General features: G+C 35.0%; 1 protein-coding gene across 1 annotated transcript in view; it reads right to left on the bottom strand.

Annotated features, from left to right (window-relative positions):
* The window catches only part of SNAP91 (synaptosome associated protein 91), a 103,067-nt gene that overhangs the window by 42,975 nt on the left and 37,645 nt on the right, over positions 1 to 22,447 (bottom strand). Inside the window, exons 3-10 of the mRNA XM_081940234.1 lie at positions 21,770 to 21,912; positions 16,718 to 16,793; positions 14,937 to 15,039; positions 10,486 to 10,579; positions 9,881 to 9,992; positions 8,361 to 8,467; positions 7,315 to 7,356; positions 1,212 to 1,282 (exon numbers count right to left, since the gene is read on the bottom strand). Of these exons, the coding sequence (XP_081796360.1) occupies positions 1,212 to 1,282; positions 7,315 to 7,356; positions 8,361 to 8,467; positions 9,881 to 9,992; positions 10,486 to 10,579; positions 14,937 to 15,039; positions 16,718 to 16,793; positions 21,770 to 21,912 (748 nt within the window). The remainder of the gene's footprint in view (positions 1 to 1,211; positions 1,283 to 7,314; positions 7,357 to 8,360; positions 8,468 to 9,880; positions 9,993 to 10,485; positions 10,580 to 14,936; positions 15,040 to 16,717; positions 16,794 to 21,769; positions 21,913 to 22,447) is intronic.

Consider the following 22,447-nt stretch of genomic DNA (forward strand, 5'->3'; position numbering starts at 1 on the left):
TTAATTAGGATTACAATCTCGGTTAAACTGAACTGGGCTGTATTAGGCTACCTATAATATTCAGACATATTCTACTTTACAACAATTTCTGTGCAACACAAAAGCCAGATCTTGGATATGCCATTTTGAAATAACATTATGTAACTGATTTTGGAATATGCAAAAAATGCAGAGATGAAAAGGAAGCAACATTCTGTATTAATTTTTGTATAATCTCATAAATGCATCAAGTTTCTTTACTGTACCAAGTGACAGAGCAAAGTTCAAAGTGCACTGTGTGATTGAAGGAAACTACTGATACAAGCTACAAATTTCTATCTGTTTTACTCATTTATAATAATTGTAAATATTTACAGTTGTAAATTTGACCTACATGGTCAAATATACCACGTGTATTACCACACATCTACTCTGTTTCTCTCCATTACAGCTTCTTTCATCAACTGGAAACAAGACTGTTATGCCATTTTTGCTGTCCAGGAAAAACCAATTAATATACGGTATTTCATACCAACAGGTAAGCAATAGTCTCACAATACATATATGTACCACCCATTCTGAAAGGAAGACAGGGGACAATGTGTTCGTGCGAAGAAGTATGTGTATAGATCAGTGATGGCTAACCTTTTCTGGACTGAGTGTCCAAAGTGCGTGTGCGCAATTGCATGCATGTGCTCCCAAACCCCCAAAATGCAATGCACATGGCCCCTGCACATGCCCCCCACCCCCTATGCATGTGCCCCACCCTCCCTGTGCACCCGCATATATGGCCCTCCGCACGTGCCCCCCCCCACACGGCAGAGACCCGATGACCAGCTGGCCAACAGGTGTGCGCACATGTGCAGTGAAGCTGAACTGGGGTGACAGCTCCGGTGCCCACAGAGAGGGCGCTGCGTGCCACGTGTGGCACACATGGCATACGTTCGCCATCACAGGTATAGACAGTAGAGAAGCTCTATATTGCTAATATTCCTTCGATAAGTGGCAAGCAATAAAGTTATCACTAGGCAATGGGAAGTTCAGGAACAGAGAGATACATGTGACTTATTACAATCACCAGTTGAGATGCTGTTTTGTGTTTACTATAGCATAATGAATGCTCAATGCTTTTTCTAGTAAGGAGCCAAAAACTTCACCAAGCAATGCTCAAACGTATACACGGATTCTCTCCCCGTAACGTCTTTAGATCAATCTATAAAATCTCTTCATACTTGTTCCCAGGTTTCTTTCCTTCCAAAGTATTTAGATGCTGTTCAAGAGTCTCCATAAGACTACTGGGAGCCTAAAAATATAATGAAAAGATACATTTAAAACCAAGCAGCATTAGAAAAAGCAACTGATATAGAGCTCAAGGGGTACTTCCAGAGTTTTTTTCTTCTTTGAATCGATTATTTGCATGGATATGCTATTTATTTATTTGTTAGTTTGTTAAATTTATTTGTCATCTATCCCATTTAATTCATAAAAGAACTGTGCAAAAGACAACTTCCATGCTACTATAGGTTGTATATTATGCCAAAGTACATTTTTTGAAGGAAGACGTTATTAATTGGAAAACAAATTGAAACCAGAATGGCTATATATTAAACATTATTAATAGCACAAATGTTAATCTCTACAAAAGATATATGCATGCATACTTAAATACGCATTGAATAATAAATCTGGCAATTGTTCTCTGTACTTTTACTTTACTTTTATTTAGATTTTTATACCGCCCCCTCTCCCCAAAGGGACTCGGGGCGGTGTACAGTCAAATAAAAACACATCAATAAATAGAAAATACAAACACAAAGAGGAGGCAATAAGAAACTGTACATTTCTGCAGTAAAGTAGTTAAAAGCAATATTTAAATACCCTAAAAATACCCAATTAAAATATCTGCCAGGAGGTAGAATAAAACTATAAATGGGCCAGGCCAGCTAAACGGAACAGGTGAGTCTTCAGTTTTTGTCGAAAGGAGCGGAAGTCGGTGGTGGTTCTGATATCGAGGGGGAGGTCATTCCAGAGGGTTGGGCCCATCACAGAGAAGGCTCTACTCCTAGGTGCCGCCCGTTGGCATTGCTTAGTGGACGGCACCCGGAGGAGTCCTTCCCTGTGAGAGTGAATCGGTCGCAGGGAAGTGTGTGGTAGGATGCGATCCCGCAAGTACCTAGGTCCTGAGCCATGGAGCACTTTAAAGATGGTAATTAACACCTTGAAACGCACTCGAAAGACCACAGGCAGCCAGTGCAGCTCGCGCAGGAGCGGTGTTACATGGGAGTACCTAGTACTCCCCATAATAGCCCACGCGGCTGCGTTCTGGACTAGCTGCAGTCTTCGAGCGCGTCCCAAGGGAAGCCCCATGTAGAATTAGATCAGTAACATAGCAGGGACCTATACACTAAAATGGACACAAAACGTGAGGTCCTCATACTAGACCTTTCCTCCCTGTAATGTTAACCAATGCCTACCACACTTCCACTTTCTATGTCTAATAATATAAAGGAAAGGCATAAGGCACAAAACACATTACATATTAGAGGTTATGAATGCTGAAGGTTAGTGGTCAGAATTCAGTTTCTCATAAAACCTAGTTTGTCCTTCAAAGTTTATGTTACTAGCCTGAATATTTCTTAAAAGCAACTCATGACTTTCTTCAGAATTATTTTTTCAAACCTGCTCAGGGCATATTTTAATTTTTTAAAAGAATCATAAAGTTCTCTAGTCAGCCATTGTAAAAATGTATTTTTAAAAAAATCCATGCATTAATATTACAATTATGATTACATTCAATTTAAGTAATCTCTCCCTTAATATTCATAGTACTGTTTTAATCTATTCATGCCCCTGCTGTTATTAAAATGAGAAAAGACTCCGTGCAGTAAGAACAAAGAGTATGTTTGGCATTTCCAGATGAAGTAATACATATAAGCAGATTTCCAGTGATCAGAATTTTTTTTCCAGGTATAAGGTAAATTACACATTATGTTTCATCAAGACAACAAGTACATCAATTGTACAGGCCTTAAATGACTTTTCATCACTTAGGTTAACAATACTATAAGTTTTTAAATAGTAGATTAAATTTAAACCATTGAAAACCTAATTGGGCATAACAATATAGAAATATTATTGTTGTTGTTGATTGCGAAGTTGTGTCTGACCCATCACGACCCCAAGGACAACGTTGTCCATGGGGTTTTCATGGCAAAGATACTGGAGTGGGTTGCCATTTCCTTCTCCAGTGGATCACGTTTTGTCAGAAAGATTTTAGCTAGGATTAATTTAGCAACATTGCTTTTGAACCTGTTTAATTTATAACAAATTACCTTCAAGTTGCAACACAGCTGGACACACACTACAGATTTAATGCAAACTTTTCTGACCTTATCTAAACTTCAACTTGCAAAATATACCTTGGAAGAAGACCAGGGTATCATCTACATTCACAACAAAATCCTGGAGTATAGATAAAATTCTTCTAAAAAATATGTAGAGATGTGTTCTCCTGCCTCAAGAAATGTTTCTTAATTTAAGTGCAAACTGCCTTACAGATACCAATGGATTCAAACTGATTATACTTACCGGTAATAACCTATTTTCCCTATGAAAACTTTTTTTAATCATTTTTCCCAGGGATATGGAATGAACTGGACTTACAAGCTGTAAGTCACTGGTTGAAATCACATGATCTGTAATACTAGTTTTTAAGGATTGTGCCAGGACCTTTCTAAAACCATTACTTATAAAGACATCATTAAAATAAAATTGTCTAATTAAATCAACAAATGTTCAACTTTTCTGTCAACTTTTTATCCATTATCTGAGATGGTTGCCATGTGCTATATAAATGGCTTTTAAATTCAGAATCGGCAAAAGGTATAATGGCCAACACATCCTTTTTTTCTAAATGTTAAAGAAATATATTTCACATTCTCCTCTATAACGATATGCATTACATATTTTCTTTTTTTAATATATTGTCATAATGGACCACTGAAGAATCCTGTTCTTCATCATAAGACAGAAAAGCAGTCAAGTATTATAGTCTACTACCATTTCTGAAAATCTAAGGGTACTGAATACAAAATCATGAAATGTACCATAATTAGGAAATATGCCTCTAATCTTACCAAAACAGATAATGAAGACTTTATTGATTCATAATGTGTTGATAAACCACCAATTTTTTGACCACACACACATTTATTAGTTTATATAAATAGTTAGAACATATCTATTTAACAGTAAAATAAGTATATAAATGAATATAAATAAAATATAAAAACCAAAGTAGCCTTTATACTACTTCAAAGTATAATCAGAAATCTCCATGCATGAATCCATAGGAAGTTTGGTGTATGGAATTTATATGAATTGATGAAGCCACGTTTTCCTCAAGTGGATATTGATGCTTGAGGATGTCATGGATACATTCATGTTTTCTCTTGGCAACAATATAGAACTGGTTTGCCACTGCCTCTGTTTATTTGTTTTTTTAAAATTTTCCAATCTAATCTTAATCTGTTACTCTAGGATTCCATTATATTCTCCCATCCAAGCACCATTTGGTCTGCCTTGCTTGATTTTTGAGATCAGCCAAGGTCAGCTAAGTGCTGCCATCTAGCTGGCCATTTTGGAAAATACTTTTGTAATTAAATGATTACAGTATGCCTTTCTATATTCAATAAATCAAAACATTACTTGCAAACAGATAAGGGATCTTTCTGCACTTTTATTTTGCTTTTTGCCTTTTTCCACCTTTTCAACTTACTTTCTCCCTGCTTGTTTACTTTTTTATTCATGTTATTGAAATTTAATAAATTACCTTAAAAACAAAAGAGAACATCAAGGCTAATTTATTCTGTTCCAATTGAAAGATGCGCAGTTAACTAGGTGGAGCAGACTTTTAGGGAAAATAAATGATTATGCTATTATTTATTTATTTGATTATTTTTATAACAATCAACTGATCATCAACTGTGCAATATGATTATACTTGTATTCAAAAGTCACATTCTGTTCATGTTTCATTCATTTATGCAGAAACCCTTTTTAACTCTGAACGTTTCAATATCTGTGGTTATGAAAGCTCAGAAAAACTTTTAAGAAACTTCAAACACGGATGGTTTATTTTCTAAATCAGGGCTGTCAAACTCACGGCACGCGGGCCAGGTGCACCATGCACTGGCCACGCCCACCCTTGCTTTAGCGAAGGGGAAAAAAGTTGTGATACGTCACGTAATGACACTGTGACAACACGAGTTTGACACCCCTGTTCTAAATCATGTACCAAGACTCTCAAAATTGCTCATACCACTAATAGTATCCTATTTTCTTCACTACCAGGTTGGTAGCAGGAGCACACATCTGGGTGGGTGGGTGAGACCTCATGCCACCGCCACTCCCCGTTCACTCGAACTGGTGCGAACTGGCAGAATACCATCTCTGGATCATACACTACTTAACAGCATGGATGTTAAGATATCCAAAAGAAAGCATGACAAAAGTAATTTAAATTAAAACCAAATGCTTTCAAACTCCAAGTTGTTTTAAACTACTGCTTTAGCTGCCTGCCAACAGGCAAGCATTAAGTCATGGCATTGGCTTTTATGAGTGAGGAGCATTCTACCGTGTCCTCAATGGATGATGATGGGAAAGTCTGCAAATTCTCCATTATTGAATATAATACCAACAGCAGTCTTAAAAAGACCATTGTGTTGAATTAAACTCCTGAACAATTCCCTAGTGCACTAAAATACTGGAAGATATATAAAATATATAAAACTGTAAAATACAAATATCCTTATTCATGATTAAGGAATTTACAAAATCTCTTGGTTTCAATTTAAACAAGATTACAATTCCAACACTCAACTTTCTAACTATGATTGGGCATTATCATGAAAAAGCACAAAAGAAAAATTATAACCAAAGCAAGACAAAACACAACACTTTATGTTTATTTGAAGCTACAGTAATCATATATTTTGTCAAAAGAAAAACAGTAAGCAAAAAGGAGAACGGTAGCGGAATTTATTTACTGTACTTCAAACAATTTCTAGTACATTACTGTGAAAAAGCTAATGATTATTTTGATAGTTGTGCAATATTAGGTCAGTGTAATTTAAATTCTATCTACCTGTAATGTGTAATTAGAAAAAAACATGTTTCACTTATATGAAAAATGTTACATTGTTATAGATAGGATGCCATCATAATGCTTGCAAGTACATCATCCTTATGCAGAAATTACTTTATTTTTGTTCAGTAACATACTTAAGTTTTTTAAATGTTGCTGAAATATATTTGCAATAAATAACATTTTCAAAATCCTTAAAGGTAGTTATTAACCCTCTATATTACCAATGCAATAATAAATAATGACTGTACTCATGTACAAAGTAGAAATATGAATAAAAGTTTTCATTTATTTGTATCAATGTATTTTACATCTAATAATTTATAAGCAATTGGTTTTATTATGGTAGCCCTAAACCAGGGGTGTCAAACTCAATTTGATTGAGGGCCACATCAGGGTTGTGTTTGACCTTGGAGGCCTGAGGTGGGCATGGCCAGGATGAACGTGGCCAGCTCGATGTCACTCCTGCCGGGGGCACCTGTGGTGGCCCGAACACTGTGCCAGCAAAAACAGGCTCCACAGCTCCATTTTCTGCTGCCATGGCCTCCTGAAACAGAGCCCGGGAGCCCATTAGTATCCCACAGCCGGATCTGGCCCCCGGGCCTTGAGTTTGATATTCCTGCCCTAAACCTATCTCTTCCTTGGAAAGAAAAAAATTAAGCGATGTTATGGACCAAGTCAAAGCACTGGTACAAATCCTAAAGAACTTCCTCTGTCAAGGGTACTATTTGTACTCTCAGACCTTCCAAAGGTGCTTTCTTTCAAAAAGCTACTGGAATTTCTTCTTTTGCTTGAAACGGTTTCACTTCTCATCCAAGAACCTTCCTCAGTTCTGAAAGCTTCTTCAGTTCTGGTTTCATCTTTGGGACAACCATGACATGAATGACTGAGAATCTCCATAGATATTGCACTCTCAGAGTTTGGGAACAAACTGTACCTCTAGAAAGGGGGGGGGGGGGGATGGAAGCTTTCTTCATTACATACAATATCTCTAAATACCCTAAAAATGGAAATTTCCTAAATAAATGGCCTAAAATTGGAAATCCTAATCTAGAAACAAAGCTATGATCAAAATGGTTGCCATTTTCAGGAAGCATAGCTTTAAAATAGTTAACACTTTTAGGTTGCTTGCCAAATGAACAGATTTTTTTTGGTAACTTTTAACCACTTTCAAGCTGAACGCAACTTACTTGCGTGAGATCGGGAATATCGCCTTTGTCAATTCCAACTTGCTGTAGATCAAGAAAGAAATGAAAATAAAATTGTTTAAGTTTCACATTTGTGATCACAAACCAAAGAGCAATATAAATCATCAAGCAACAACAGGTGAACTGAATTGTTAAGTGTAACATAGTTAATTATCATCTGACAGAGAGAAACTTCTAGAAGCTTTCAAGACTGAACACAGCCTTTTGAGATAAGCCAGGCCAAAAAAACCAGACACATTGGGGATTTAACAAATGCAACTCTGTTGTTGTAGACCAGAGTGTCAAACTCATGATGACACGTTGTCATTGCATGACATTTCACAACTCCCCCCCTTCCTTAAAACGGGTGCGCGTGGTCAGGGTCACGCATCCGGCCCACAAGTTTGACACCCCTGTTGTAGACTGTAGTAATCAAATTTTATTTAAGTGATGGTAATTAATCAATCAATTAAGCAAATAAACAAGTGTATTTTCAAGTTTATCTCTGTCCCATCTTATAGTAAACAATCCCAAGGTTTTTAGTTATTTTTTAAATACATCTATTAGACTTATTGTCACTCAGAATCATCCTGGAGTTTGACAGCTTTAACAAATACAACAAAATCAAGATGAATTTTTTTTTCTTATGCTTGCTTTAATCTATGGATTGTGTAATAATGTTAATTCTTTCACACATTCTCCAAGTATATCTCTATTTATTTTATCTTTTTACAATTTGAGGCATAGGTCTCTGGGACTTCTTTGTACATACCATGGAGCATTCCACTGTAAAACCATGCAAACATTGGATGTTGAAAACCAACCACCTGGTGATTACTTCCATTAGTTGTCTGTCATTTATTTCCGTTTTAGGAATGTTCACTACTAGTTAAATCACAAATCAATGTACTATCATTTTAAATGTGTAACTGACATTAAATATAATCATTATTTCTTCCATCTTCCAGTCTTTTTCACAAAATTCAGTACATTGCAGAATATTTGCAATTTTTACAGTCTACTATTCTTTCTATGAATGTTTCACTTACCTCTGCAACTTTAAGAAATTCTGATACTCTCGTCATCCTAGTAAGAAACCGCTTATAAATTTCAAGGGCATCTTTGCACTGTCCTTTCTTCATTTCAAAAAACTTCTCTGGAAGAGATATATTTGACAATCTCAATCTCTAGTATTCATCATAAGCAGTACATCGGAAGGCTTGACATTTCACTATGAAGAAAAATCTTCATAAATGATATTATTAAAAAGATGGCAGAAAGCAATTATGGCCAGATTTGTCTTTTTGTCCTATTCCACCCCGCAAACTTCTATGAACGATCCCAATTTCAAGTTTTATTTTATAGTATTCCCTAACCTTAATTCTTTTTATTTCTTTAAACTGAAATCGCAGGAAAATGTGTTTCTAAGACAAAATGAATAATGAATTCAAAAAAACCTTAGCTAACTAAGCGTGTTTGCAACCATTTGCTTGGTACAACTCCCCCCCCCCCTATAGGGGCTATCAAAAACATGACAATATGATCTGTGCCAAATAGGAAGTTTGCTTCATTAATACATTGCCAAAAGCGTATGCTGAAGTGCTTATCTAAGCATCACTAAATACAGTATTTGGACACAGCCAGATGTTTGTAATAAAAAGCAAGGCTTCAATTCTTAAAATAGCAAAACAAGACTCTGGCCTTGAATTTGCTACCTGGATTGTTGAGGCTTATTCTTCCATAATAAGAAGAGCTGTGTGGCGCAGTGGTTACAGTGCAGTACTGCAGGCTACTTCTGCTGCCTGCCAGCTGCCTGCAATTTGGCAGTTCAAGTCTCACCAGGCTCAAGGATGACTCAGCCTGCCATCCTTCCGGGCTGGATAAAATGAGGACCCAAATTGTTGGGGGCAATATGCTGACTCTATAAACCGCTTAGAGAGGGCTGTAAAGCACGATGAAGCGGTATATAAGTACTATTGTTATAATGACGCTGGCAACTGGTGCTGGTTCTTATTGATTAATTTAAGTTGCCTAACTAAAGTGCTTGAGCACAGAGATGTTCCATATCAGTGGTATAATCCTCTGACGTCTTCTACCCGTTTGGTGAGTCTGCTCTTGAATGCGCACTTTGTGTGCACATGCATACCTGATGCGCGCCCGGGCAGCACTAAAAAAGGAACATTTTGAAGCCTTCCAAGTCTGCAAAGGTAAGTAGAACAGTAAGGGGGAGGGGGAAATCCGCTGTGCCACGCAATTTAATTAGCTAGAAAGCAGGAAATCTGACGATTCCAGTTAATATAAATCACGCATCACAGCTGATTTTTGCCCAGCTGATCATCAGAAATACTGGTTCGCCTGAACCGGTAGCATTTTTTACTATCAGTTTGGGTGAATCAGTCTGAACCAGTAGCATTTCACCCCCATTCCACACCTGTGATTAATCAGTCAGTCAGTCAGTCAATCAGATTACGGTATTTCTGAAGGGAACAAAACGGTTTAGCCTTCTTTTGAAAGAATCTGACCAAAAATAATCTGGCTACAATCATAGGTCCAGAAAAGAATCACATACCTAATAAATTAATGACTCCATCATTGTAACAAGCAAAAAGCTTGATGAGATCTTTGAACAGAAGCATAAATGCAGCATTTATGACCCCATTTGTCAGTTCATTTGGATGAACCTGTATAAGAAAAGCCCATGATTTATTATAAACATACAACATTCAGACTAGCTTTTCTTTCTGCACAATGTAAAACATTAGCAGATATATTTATTGTTCAGGTTAAGGAGTCTAAATAGAAGTCTAAACAGAAAGTATGTTTCTGAAGATGCAGTAAATTCAGCAATGCTAAACTACAAGAATGAACATCTCAGGTTAGGCTGCTAGAACTAATGAAATTTAGATAAACCCAATAAAAATTGAATATTAATGCACATCCTTTTGAAGTTTGTGTAACACTAATGGTAAAATGATGACACTTGGTTGTGACTTTCAATGAAGCGCAAAAAGGTAATTCAATCTTCAGCCTTCAGCCATTTATTTTTTTCTGCAGCTTGACAAAATACAATCACTTTCCTTTTACAAATTAAATGTTTCATGGGTTTTTTTTATATTCAAAGTAAGAAGTGTTTTTCTGTAACCATAAAAGTTTAAGGAAAACATAAGCCCATACATCAAATTCAAGAAGTGCATCTATTTGTCCTTGTAATATTGGCATGCTCTTCAGTAGTTTTTCTGGGGGCATCGTCCTCATAACACCATCAGCCCTGAGGAAACAAAAGCAAAACCAACATACATCTTATTGTATAACAAATACTTTAAGGCAATCTGCAACACTTTTTTTAAAATGTTATATTCAATTCTGGATGAAATAGTCAAATCATCTGCTTGTGATAATGTCATCTGAAATTATCATTAATATTGATAGACTACTGGAAATAAAGAAAAAGAAATATTGTATCTAAATAGTTATTATTATCATCAACTAGTAATTGTTAATTTTCAATCAATGCTGTGTAAATATCATTGTACTGAAACAATATAACATATTAAGGTTTGTAAAAACGTAAGGAAAAAAAAGGGAAAGATTAGTCAAATATATTAATGGCAACTCAAATGCCACAAGGCGTGATTAACCTGATTAATAAATCTTCAAAATCTGTGGCCAAGGCATCTGCCAAAAACTGAAAACATCATTAGCCGGTGGCTAAATATCCCCATGAGACTATAGAAAGAATAAACATTATAATAAATATTATTTCAGGGCAATACGTACCTTCAAAAGGATTCCCGTGTTAATTCATTTTAAAACAGATGGATAAGATAAGAAAATGTTTGCGCAACAGGCAATCCAGTTTTCATTATCTAAATTATTACTTATGAAGATGGGACTTTTAGCTTTCCCAATTTCACCTCTTGTTTTAGGTAAAAGTCATGTATTTTTTCCAGCATTAAAAACTAGAATCTGGGTATGAAGCTTAAATCTGTTCCTTATTCCATGAGAAACTGAATTCTGGGATAATCCTAGTTTGAAAAACGCAGGGTAGATTTTTTTAAATTTTCATGGGCAAAAAACATATTAATTTTGTTTGTCCTCTTACTACCAAAACATTAGTTTTTTTGGAACAAGAATTTGGATTGTTTAAAATAGCAAAATGACTACTTAATCATTTAAATATATATTTTAACCTCCTGATTTAGACCATTTAAACCATTAGCATTTTATGAAATGTCTATCAAATTTTAATACTTTAACTTAGCATAATTTAGTTTCAAATGATCCTAAATCTGCAGTTCAATTTTATAGAAAATTGAAGTATATCATTATCCAAGGTCCCTTCCAGCTTATTCTATTCTACAATTAATATTGGTAATTTGCAAGAAAATTTGAATAAAAAGAATGAGTATCCTGCATACCAGATGGGATATTTACCAAGGGATGGCTGTCCATCTTCAATAGATTGGAAGTAATATATGACAGAATGCATGTTTTAGATTTGTTTCATGATTGTCCCATTTGACCTATTTGATGTTGGGAACAGTAATAAAGTTTAATATGTGAATGCTATTTGAACTATATGATGAAAAACTAGAATTTGATTCCTAAAATTTCTGGATTTATTGTGCACCGTGGATAGCCAATATATTGTTTTATTTTAATGGAGACAACATTAAACCAATTTAAAATCATGGACTGATACAATACAATACTATAGTAGAGTTGGAAGGGACCTTGGAGGTCTTCTAGTCCAACCCTATACCGTTTCAGACAAATAGCTATCCAACATCTTCTTAAAGACTTCCAGTGTTGGGACATTCACAACTTCTGGAGGCAAGCTGTTCCACTGATTAATTGTTCTAACTGTCAGGAAATTTCTCCTCAGTTCTAAGTTGCTTCTCTCCTTGATTAGTTTCCACCCATTGCTTCTTGTTCTACCCTCAGGTGCCTTGGAGAATAGTTTGACTCCCTCTTCTTTGTTTGATGTTGACTTATTTTCCATTTATGAATTAACTTTGTATTATTTGTAGGGAAAGGCTGACTAACATTATTCTATCTGATCAGGATTTAATTTGCTATTTAAAAACTGAGTTGGTTCTTCCATATTTTAGTCCTTTTCTTCCTTCTTTGCATCAGTATTTCTTTATTTTTTATATGTTAAAGTAATACTTTAAAAAACATATTGAATATGCAACCTCTGGAGTGTCTAGAGGTATAATCTGCTGCTTGGCAACAGAAATTTCTCCAACATGGAAGACTTTAATGAGTCCCTCTGTTTTGCCTGGAAGTCAGATGGAAAATACTATTTTTCCCCCTATGAAAGTACTGGTACTTAGCCACGTAAGCCTGGAAATTAGAAAGGGAGAATACATCTTACAAGTAAAAGTTTAGGCATTTGCTACAGCACACCAAATTAAAAGCTGGGAAGCTGCAATGATAATTGAATTTGAATAGATGGTTAAAAAAGAATAAATAATATTATACCTAATACAAACTCTTTTGAGATTTTGATGTTGGCATAAATAATGGTTTCAAACAAAAGCCGTTAGCCATTTTTAATAGGCCATTAGCACTGGGAAATGCCCAAATGTGGTTGTAGAATCTTAGTTAAAAAGAAGTCCTGTGTGAAACATGGCCACAAATCATAAGGGAATGAACCAGAGGTGGCATTCAGCAGGTTCTGACCAGTTCTGGAGAACCGGTAGCAGAAATTTTGAGTAGTTCAGAGAACTGTAAATACCACCTCTGACTGCCCATCTATTCTCTGCCTCCCGAGTCCCAGCTGATCGGGAGGGAATGGAGATTTTACAGTATCCTTCCCCAAGCCACGCCCACAGAACCAGTAGTAAAAAAATTTGAATCCCACCACTGGAATGAATCCTTCAGTGATCTATTTCATACACACTTAGATACTTTCTGATTGCATCAGGAACTATAGCGCAATGTTCTCTACAAGAACTGAGTGCAAATCTGGCCTGCAGGAGTGCCTGACAAAGGTCATCTCTTAAACTAGGCTGATAGTCAAGTTCCTTCAAAGCCAATTTAGCTACAGACACTGTTTCACCGAGACTCTTCCCCCAAAGACATGCCCTTAAGTGAGAACGCAGTCCTATTTCATAAAGATCTGATAATGCATGCATGATTCCCTCACAAGGCAAAAAAAGGCACAATGGATGTTTATTGCCACAGTTCTATTACTTCCTGATGGGTGCTCCGATGGCCATAAAACCCAAGCAGCAACATAGTTCAAAAGACTAAAACTTGAGAGGAATAAGTACTAGAGGAGTAAGAAATTAAAGATGTTACTACTGAGTGGCCACAAATGCAAATGCAATTGAGGTATGAGTAAGATGTCAAGACTTATGGTTTTTATAAAGAGCAAACAACCTTTGTTCAAATACTGTTAACGGTGAATGAAAAATTAATTTAAAAATTATATTATTTTTTCTTAAGCCTAAAAATGAAAGCTGAACAGGTGAAAGTTGCCCAATGATAGTTTGGGCAAAAAGATTTTTGGACATAATATAGAATTAAATAATTGTGGGAAAGAAATTATAAATTGACGATGGCAACTACGTATAAATAAAACTTGTATAAAATGTTTTATAGGGGTGACTTTCCACCGGCGGGGCTAGCAAAAATGTTTAAAAATATATCCACCAAGTACCAGGCACATACTATCATATGTGGTGGACATGTCCAAAAGCAAAATAATAATAATAATCTGGACAAAAGTGCACACGTGATCAGAAAAAATGTTAAGGCAACACATGGATTATAAGCAGAAGTATTTCTGTTAAGCATAATACCAGAAAAATATGACAAAGGGAATGTATATTTGATATTACATGTTTTGACAGCAGCAAGAATTGCATTTGCACAATATTGGAAAAAACAAGAAAACACCAATGGAAGAAGACATAATTAAAAAAATATTAGACTGTGCAGTCTAATGGATAGTTTAACACTGAACATAAAGAAAAAGAAGAACACAAAGTACTTCCAAATTTGGGATTTGTTTTATCAATGGTCGGAAAATAGAAGTAGAAATTAGGATGTTAAAAAGTATTATGTAAACAAATTGACTCAGACAGTATGATGTCCACTAAGCACATATTGTATGTAAAGAGAAGATAAATAAATATATATTAAAAAAAGATGTTACTACTGAAATTATCAGAAGAAAACTGAGGGAAAAGGAAGGAATTCAATTTTTAAACAGAACATGATGTGAGAGAAGGCAGAAATCTTAGCAAAATGTTGGACTCTTTAGACATTCTATTGGATAAACACACAAAACAACCTGTTATACTTAACAAATGGCAATACTTGCATGCCAGAATGCTTTTTAACATTTTTTTCAGTATTATTCCTTTTTAATGATTCACACAAATGTAATAACAGGTGATTATTAGAAACAATTACACCAACAATACATCAATTTGTTGTGTTGGATAGTAGTATAATATAGTATAGGACATTGTCAGAAGTATTTACAACAATATTCAAGTTAGGTTAGGATAGGATAGGATAGAATAGGATAGGATACTACCAGAAACAATTACAGCAACATTCAATTAATTACACCGCAACATCAATATTGATACTAAATAAGGAGAGCTTACCCCTTTTTTACTCTTGCAAAATCAAATGCCATTTGTCTGTATGAAAATGCTTTTTCATTCAGATATCTACTGTAGCGCCTGATAAAAGTTGACATATCGTATCCTAGAAAAAGAAACCATAATATGGAAATTTTTGATTTATTAATTTATTACAGTGAATGAGAAAAACTGATAATTAATGATGCAAACCTATTGGATATTTCTGTCATTATTCCAACCACTCTAAAAGTCTAAGTAAAAGAAGGCCCACTTTTACAGTAATTGTCTCGTTATTAACACCAAACCAAAATTAGCTATTACTAATGTGTATAATATATATATAGCTTTTTTATTCTTTCTCAATCAATATTTCCCCAAATCTCTTCTTTAAATACAGGTTACATTAATAAACCCCAAAGGGAGAGCAGAGAGAGTCTTGTAAATTTCAAGGTACAACTAGTTTTGAATAACAGGCAATACTTGTTACAGTAATCACTGGTACACATTCTGATCTAAAGAACTGTTAAACTAGAAAACCATGGTGGACCATCGTGTATTGGATGCTGATAAAATAAAGACAAGCTGCAGTATATGTTTGACAGGGCTATGATGAAAGAGTGAGAGGACAATTCCTCTATCAATACCCTATAAGATTTTACTTAGCTCTGCAATGTGCTCATGAAATTGTGCTGCAGAGAGAGGCTTGCATACAGTATAGCAGAATTATGCAATCTTTGCATTCCAGGATTTAATTCATAGAATCCTATATGGAGTTATTTTGTTGATAGCCTTGGGGAAAGAGTACAATACTAAAATTTCAGGAATCCACAACTACTTTCATCTTAGAACAGGGGTGTGAAACTTGCGTCATCACGTTGTTGTCACGTGACATATCACAACTTTCCCCCGCTTTGCTAAAACAGGGGTGAGTGTTGCACTCTTAGAAGGTTTCCCCTTTTCATTTTCTCCTTACATTCTCTCTTTTCTAATTAACCTGGCTGTGATATGTTTAAACTTTTCTGTATTAAGAGTACAAGGCACCTACATTCCTTCTAAGATACTCACATCAACAAATTTCAAGTGACAGCCTGCCAAACCATATTGCAGAGGAATTAACAGATGTAAGGCTGCCTACAGTTATTTTTTTTAACAAAACATGTTTACCAGGAATTGGAAACTTACACTAAAACTGCCTAGGTATGACATCATAGCAAAGAATCAGTATAACAATCCTTTATAGAATATTGAGCCTGGTATAAATTTCTTGCTGCTTATTAAACAAAAATGGCCATTCATTATCAAGCATCCAACTTTATATTTTATTTTTATCCTCATTCGATATCAGAAAACCATATCTGGAACATAAAGACATACAAATAAATTTACTTATATTAACTGCATAATCTTTATTAAATTAAAACCTGCTTTCCAGAATGTAAGTTTTTATTCACACACACCTCACACTAAGGACTAGTTTTCTGCTTGTTGATTTTCTTAAGAAAAATGCTATTTAAAAAATAAATAAAGTGGCACTGTTTCACTTTAACTGTGACCTAAAATAACAATGAGGCAGTATCTCAAAGTGCTTAGAAAGGTTATTTTGGTGTGTTTAGAAAAGTACACAGAAATGTAGATTAAGAGCAAAGATAAATGTAACCTTTACTGTTTAAGTTTGTGATATTTGCTTTCATCTAAATACGTAAGACTAAACAACTATGAAAAAAATGTTATATTTCTGCTCATGTTATTTTCTGTAAATAAGCTAACATACTAAACTTGATAAAGAGAATGGTTTTTCTTACCATGTGATCCACTTTTGTCCAAAAAATTGCTGAGATTGAATAGTGTGTTTCTAGATGCCAAATATTGAATAAATCTCTAAGAGAAAAACAATAAAATTAATTATATTACTCTTCCTTTTTCATAGCATATCCCTAAACATGTTTCATTTCTGCTTTAAAAAATGCAATATTTCATTACATAATTAATATCTCATTTGTACATAACTCTATTTATGTGTGTCAGCTTTTATACAAGTACCTAGACACAGATAAGGTAATGGTAAAGGTTCCCCTCGCACATATGTGCTTGTTGTTCCCAACTCTAGGGGGCGGTGTTCATCTCTGTTTCAAAGAGCCAGCGCTGTCCGAAGACGTCTCTGTGGTCATGTGGCCGGCATGACTAAACGCCAATGACCCACGGAGCACTGTTATCTTCCCACCAAATGTGGCCCCTATTTTTCTAATTGCATTTTTACATGCTTTCAAACTGCTAGGTTGACAGAAGCTGGGACAAGTAACGGGAGCTCACTCTGTTCTGCAGCACTACCTTTTCCTTTAGACACAGATGGCTGTTCACAAATCTGAATATGCACTGAATCCTTCCATATTAAAAAAAAGTTAAACCATTCATGTTGTATTTAGACATACCAATGTTAGAAGTCAATTATTTGCACATAAGACAAGCTTTAACCTAAAAATTAACAGACAACTGCATTTTACATACAACCAATAAGTACCTCTGATCATATGTAAAATGCAGTTAACATATTGCTTCTTTAACAAAGCTGACACAAGATTACTGCTAACATATACTAAAGAAGCCATGTCTCCTTGGGTCATTGTTTCAAAGTTATTTCTTTACCTAAATAGAAAAACCGAATTGTTAACAGCAGGTAAAAAAGTAGTGGAAGCAAGAGCAATTTCTCACTTCCTGCCGGCTTTCCCATTGACTTTCCTTGTGGAAATTTGGCAGGGAGCACCAGAAATCTCCTTCCCTTCCCTTTCCAGCAGGCAATAAAGGAAGCAGGCTGGGTGGGACAGGGAAGGAGGGATGTGAGACTAGTTAAGAAATTGTCATGCAACACTGAAAATGAAGATCGGGTTGAAGGATGCAGCAGCAGCCAACAGCACTAAAACAGCCACAACTTTCCAACTTTCATTACCTTGGGAGTCATTGAGCCCAAATTTTGGACAGATTCTATAAATTAGCTCATTAGAGGTACATTGATTCAAAAATGGTTTCCCTTTGTGCACCATTTCTCCCAGTTAAAGTTCATGACTGGTTAAAGTTCACAACAACATTTGGCAAAGCAGAACCTACTCATCTGGCTGGAATCCACACTGTATAACGGACATTAATTCAATTGAATGAGTCCACAGGTATTTCATGAGAAGAGTACTCCACTCCTCTGCTTGCAATAGAATACCTTATGCCACTAGGCTTGAAATGGACCTGGGCAACCTAGAACTATGCTGCCTACGGTCTGACCTAAGCTTAGTACACAAAATTGTCTGCTACAACATCCTACCTGTCAACGACTACTTCAGCTTTAACCGCAATAATATGTGGGCAAACAATAGATACAAACTCACAGTAAACCGCTCCAAACGAGATTGCAGAAAATATGACTTCAGCAACAGAGTTGTCAATGCCTGGAATGCACTACCCAACTCTGTTGTTACATCCTCAAACCCCCAAAACTTTAACCTTAAACTGTCTATCGTGGATCACTCTATTCCTAAGAGGTCTGTAATAAGTACACCAGCATGCCTACCGTCCCTATCCTACTGTTCCCATTTATTTGTACTCATTTCTTATATATATATATATATATATATATATATATATATATATATATATATATATATATATATATATATATATATATATATATATATATATATATATATATATATATATATATATATATATGTTTGATTATACTTATATGTTTATATGTTATATTCATACTCACACTTGTTTTCTCATACCAAAAATAAATAAATAAATAAATACTTCTTGGTAAACTAAAAAAATGTGGGATAGACAGCCTCCCCACCAGATGGAGTCATAACTGGTTGACGAATCGCACTCAGCGTCTAGTCCCTAATGGAACTACATCTTTATGGAGGGAAGCAAGCAGTGGGGTACCTCAAGTTGCCATTTTAGCCCCCAAACTCTTCAATAGCTTTGTGTTCTGAGAGTTTTAGTGGTATACAGATTATATTAAGGAAAGTATTGTTTTCTATTTGAATTCCAATTCAGGAAAACTTAAGATCATGTTTTACTCTTACAGTGCAAGACATTATTCTGGATAAACAATAAAATAATACTGCATAGTCTGAATAAAAGGATAGAGACCTCACTCTTTATGCTAGGTTTCTAAAAGAGCAAATAACGTGAACAACATAGAGAAATACCAGTTCACATAAAACTAAGTTCTCACTCTCCTCCAGTTTTAGATAAACAAATTGTTTTCTTTACTAAGCAAAAAACTGATTGTGTATGGGATATCAGCAGATATTTATTAAAACTGATAGGGGAGGCTCTGTAAAAAAAAACTTTAAAGATAAGATTTGAAGCAAATACTTTGCCACGCATTCAAAGTAAAAAAAATAAAATAAAATGAGATCTCAGTTCATAAATACACACATATAGTATAAGAAAATTAAAAAGGTTGCCTCTTTTTAAAAATTATGAAAATATGTGTTGATCAAAGCACTTTTCTTTGTATATCAGAGAAGTATAGAGATCTTATTTTTACATAACAACACTAAACTCTTTCAGCGGTTTCTAACATTGCATGATGAAAGGCCTAACAGTTACATATCTAAATCCTGAGTTTCCATATCCTCTAATATCTATTTCAAATGATCCCCAATCTCCAGAGCATATCTATTAGATGCATGAAATGCTGAGGTAGAATTATCTCCTTCAGTAAGCAGAGTGGATCATTTACTCTTTGAAACTTTCATACAGAAAACCCCACATAACCTAAATATTTTATACTGCCTTAACTGTGTATCAGATAATAATAATAATAATAATAATAATAATAATAATAATAATAATAATAATAACAACAACAACAATAATAATAACAACAATAATAACAATAACAATAATAATATCAAGCGAGGAATTTTCCAGGGTGATTCACTTTCACCTCTTCTCTTCATCATCGCAATGATCCCACTATCAGTAATCTTAAAAAAAATGAAATTAGGCTACCAAACAGCCAAAGAAGCTGAAAAAATTTCACATTTATTATATATGGATGATTTGAAACTCTATGGAAAGTCAGAAATAGAAATCCAATCACTGACAAACACAGTCCGAGTATTCAGCACCGATATTTCAATGCAGTTTGGCATGGAAAAATGCGCCACTGTATCCATAAAAAGGGGCAAAATCACTACATGTGAGGGAATTGAAATGCCCAATGGCCAACTAATTAAATGCAATGAAAATGAAGCCTACAAATACTTAGGCATTTTGCAGTTGGATAACATCAAACATGGAGAAGTAAAAACTATTGTCAGGAAGAGAGTACACCAACAGAGTTAGGAAAATTTTGAAATCTAAATTAAATGGTGGAAATACAATCAAGGCCATAAATACCTGGGCAATACCAGTTATAAGATACACAGCTGGTATAGTTAACTGGACACAAACTGATTTGGACATTTTGGGCCGAAAAAACAGGAAACTAATGACAATGCACTACAGTTTACATCCACGTGGTGACACTGATAGACTATACCTGCCCCGAAAATCAGGTGGCAGAGGATTATTACAAGTGAAGCAAATAGTTGAAGAAGAAAAACATGCACTGGCTGATAATTTAAAAGAAAGTCAAGAACATCTATTAATCGAAGTAAAGAACAAAAATCTATTGAAGGCCCAACAGACGAAACAAGAATACAGAAAAGATGTGATAAAATCAAGAATGGAGAGTTGGCAGAACAAAACATTACATGGTCAATTTCTGGAAAAAATAAAAGATAAAGTGGACAGTAAAAAAACTTGGTTATGGTTAACAACGGGTACATTAAAGAAAGAAACAGAGTCACTAATCCTGGCTGCGCAAGAACAAGCTATCCGAACAAATGCCATTAAGGCCAAAATCGAAAAATCCTCTGATGATGCCAAATGCAGACTCTGCAAAGAAGTTGATGAAACTGTTGACCACATACTCAGCTGCTGTAAAAAAAATCGCGCAGACTGACTATAAAATGCGGCACAATTCAGTGGCACAAATGATCCACTGGAATTTGTGCAAAAATTATAATATTAAAACAGCAACAAACTGGTGGGAACATAAGCCTGAAAAAGTCATCGAGAGTCAGATGGTCAAGATCTTGTGGGATTTTCGCATACAAACGGATAAAATACTGGCGCATAATACACCAGACATCACACTGGTTGAGAAAAATAAGGTTACAATCATAGACATCGCAATACCAGGTGATAGCAGGGTCGCTGAGAAGGAATATGAAAAATCGCGAAATACCAGGACTTAAAAATCGAAATCCAACTATTATGGCACAAACCAGCAGTGGTAATTCCAGTGGTAATCGGCACACTGGGTGCTATTCCAAAAACACTGGAATTACATTTAAAACAGTTAAAAATTGACAAAATCACCATCAGTCAAATGCAAAAGGCTGCACTGCTTGGATCTGCACACATATTACGAAAATACGTTACGACATCCTAGGCCCCTGGGTGGGGCCCAACTAGTAATTAATGCCAAATCCGGCGAAACAACTGGCCACTGTGATACACTTCTGTTGATGCAATAATAATAATAATAATAATAATAATAATAATAATAATAATAATAATAATAATAATAATCTTTAATTTATAAACCGCACCCTTTCTTAAACAGGACTCGGGGCGGTGTACAGTCATATTAAAACAGTATGAATACAAAATATAGATATACTTAAGTATACAAATAGCTAAGTTGACTATTTGCTACAACTTTTTCTTTTTTAGAGTCTATGAGACAAACACAGGCTTTCTTAACAATCCCTTGCTTTAGCTTTGAGGATTAAAATGCTTACCTCATTGCCATGAACCATTAGATGATGTGTTGTAACTAAGGCTTTGAAGACAACAACCCAACTAGTGTTTGTCGCTCTCTCAAAGAGGGTATCAGCCATTTGTGGAATGTTGACATTTGTCTCATTTGTGGCCTGGATTAGATCTACAATATTTGGTGAAGGAGAGAATAGTAACAGTAAATATAGAGAGAAGATGATATACTGGTTAAAGAGAGTATAGTTACAAATTATTGACCAAAATCATTACACTATACAGTAGTACTTTCACTTTAAAAAAAAGATGAAGGTTAAAAATGAGTCATTCAGTGCATAATGCTTAGAAAAGCCAGTAGAAGATAAAATGGGAAACAGTTTCTTACTGGATGGTCAAACATTATTGCTATTACCAAAGTTGATTTTGTGAGAGTTTGTTTTTGCAGTGAATGAATAACAACAGGAGAAGAAACAATAAATGAACAAATGATAAATATGTGGCCCAAGTCCATTTTCGATTTGGCTCAATTAAAATTATAGCCATTTTTGTGTATATGTATAAATGTTTTGCTGTTTTAATCTTTTCAAACTCCCACCATTCCCATATCAGAAGAAAACTGTAACCAATTAATTAAACATATTTTTCCTTTTGCTACTTTATAGCCTTGCCTTTGAAAATATTAAATGAGTAACCTGTACAAGGGA

This window comes from Natrix helvetica (genome assembly GCF_964273705.1).
Source record: "Natrix helvetica genome assembly, chromosome: 2".
Lineage (NCBI taxonomy): Eukaryota > Metazoa > Chordata > Lepidosauria > Squamata > Natricidae > Natrix > Natrix helvetica.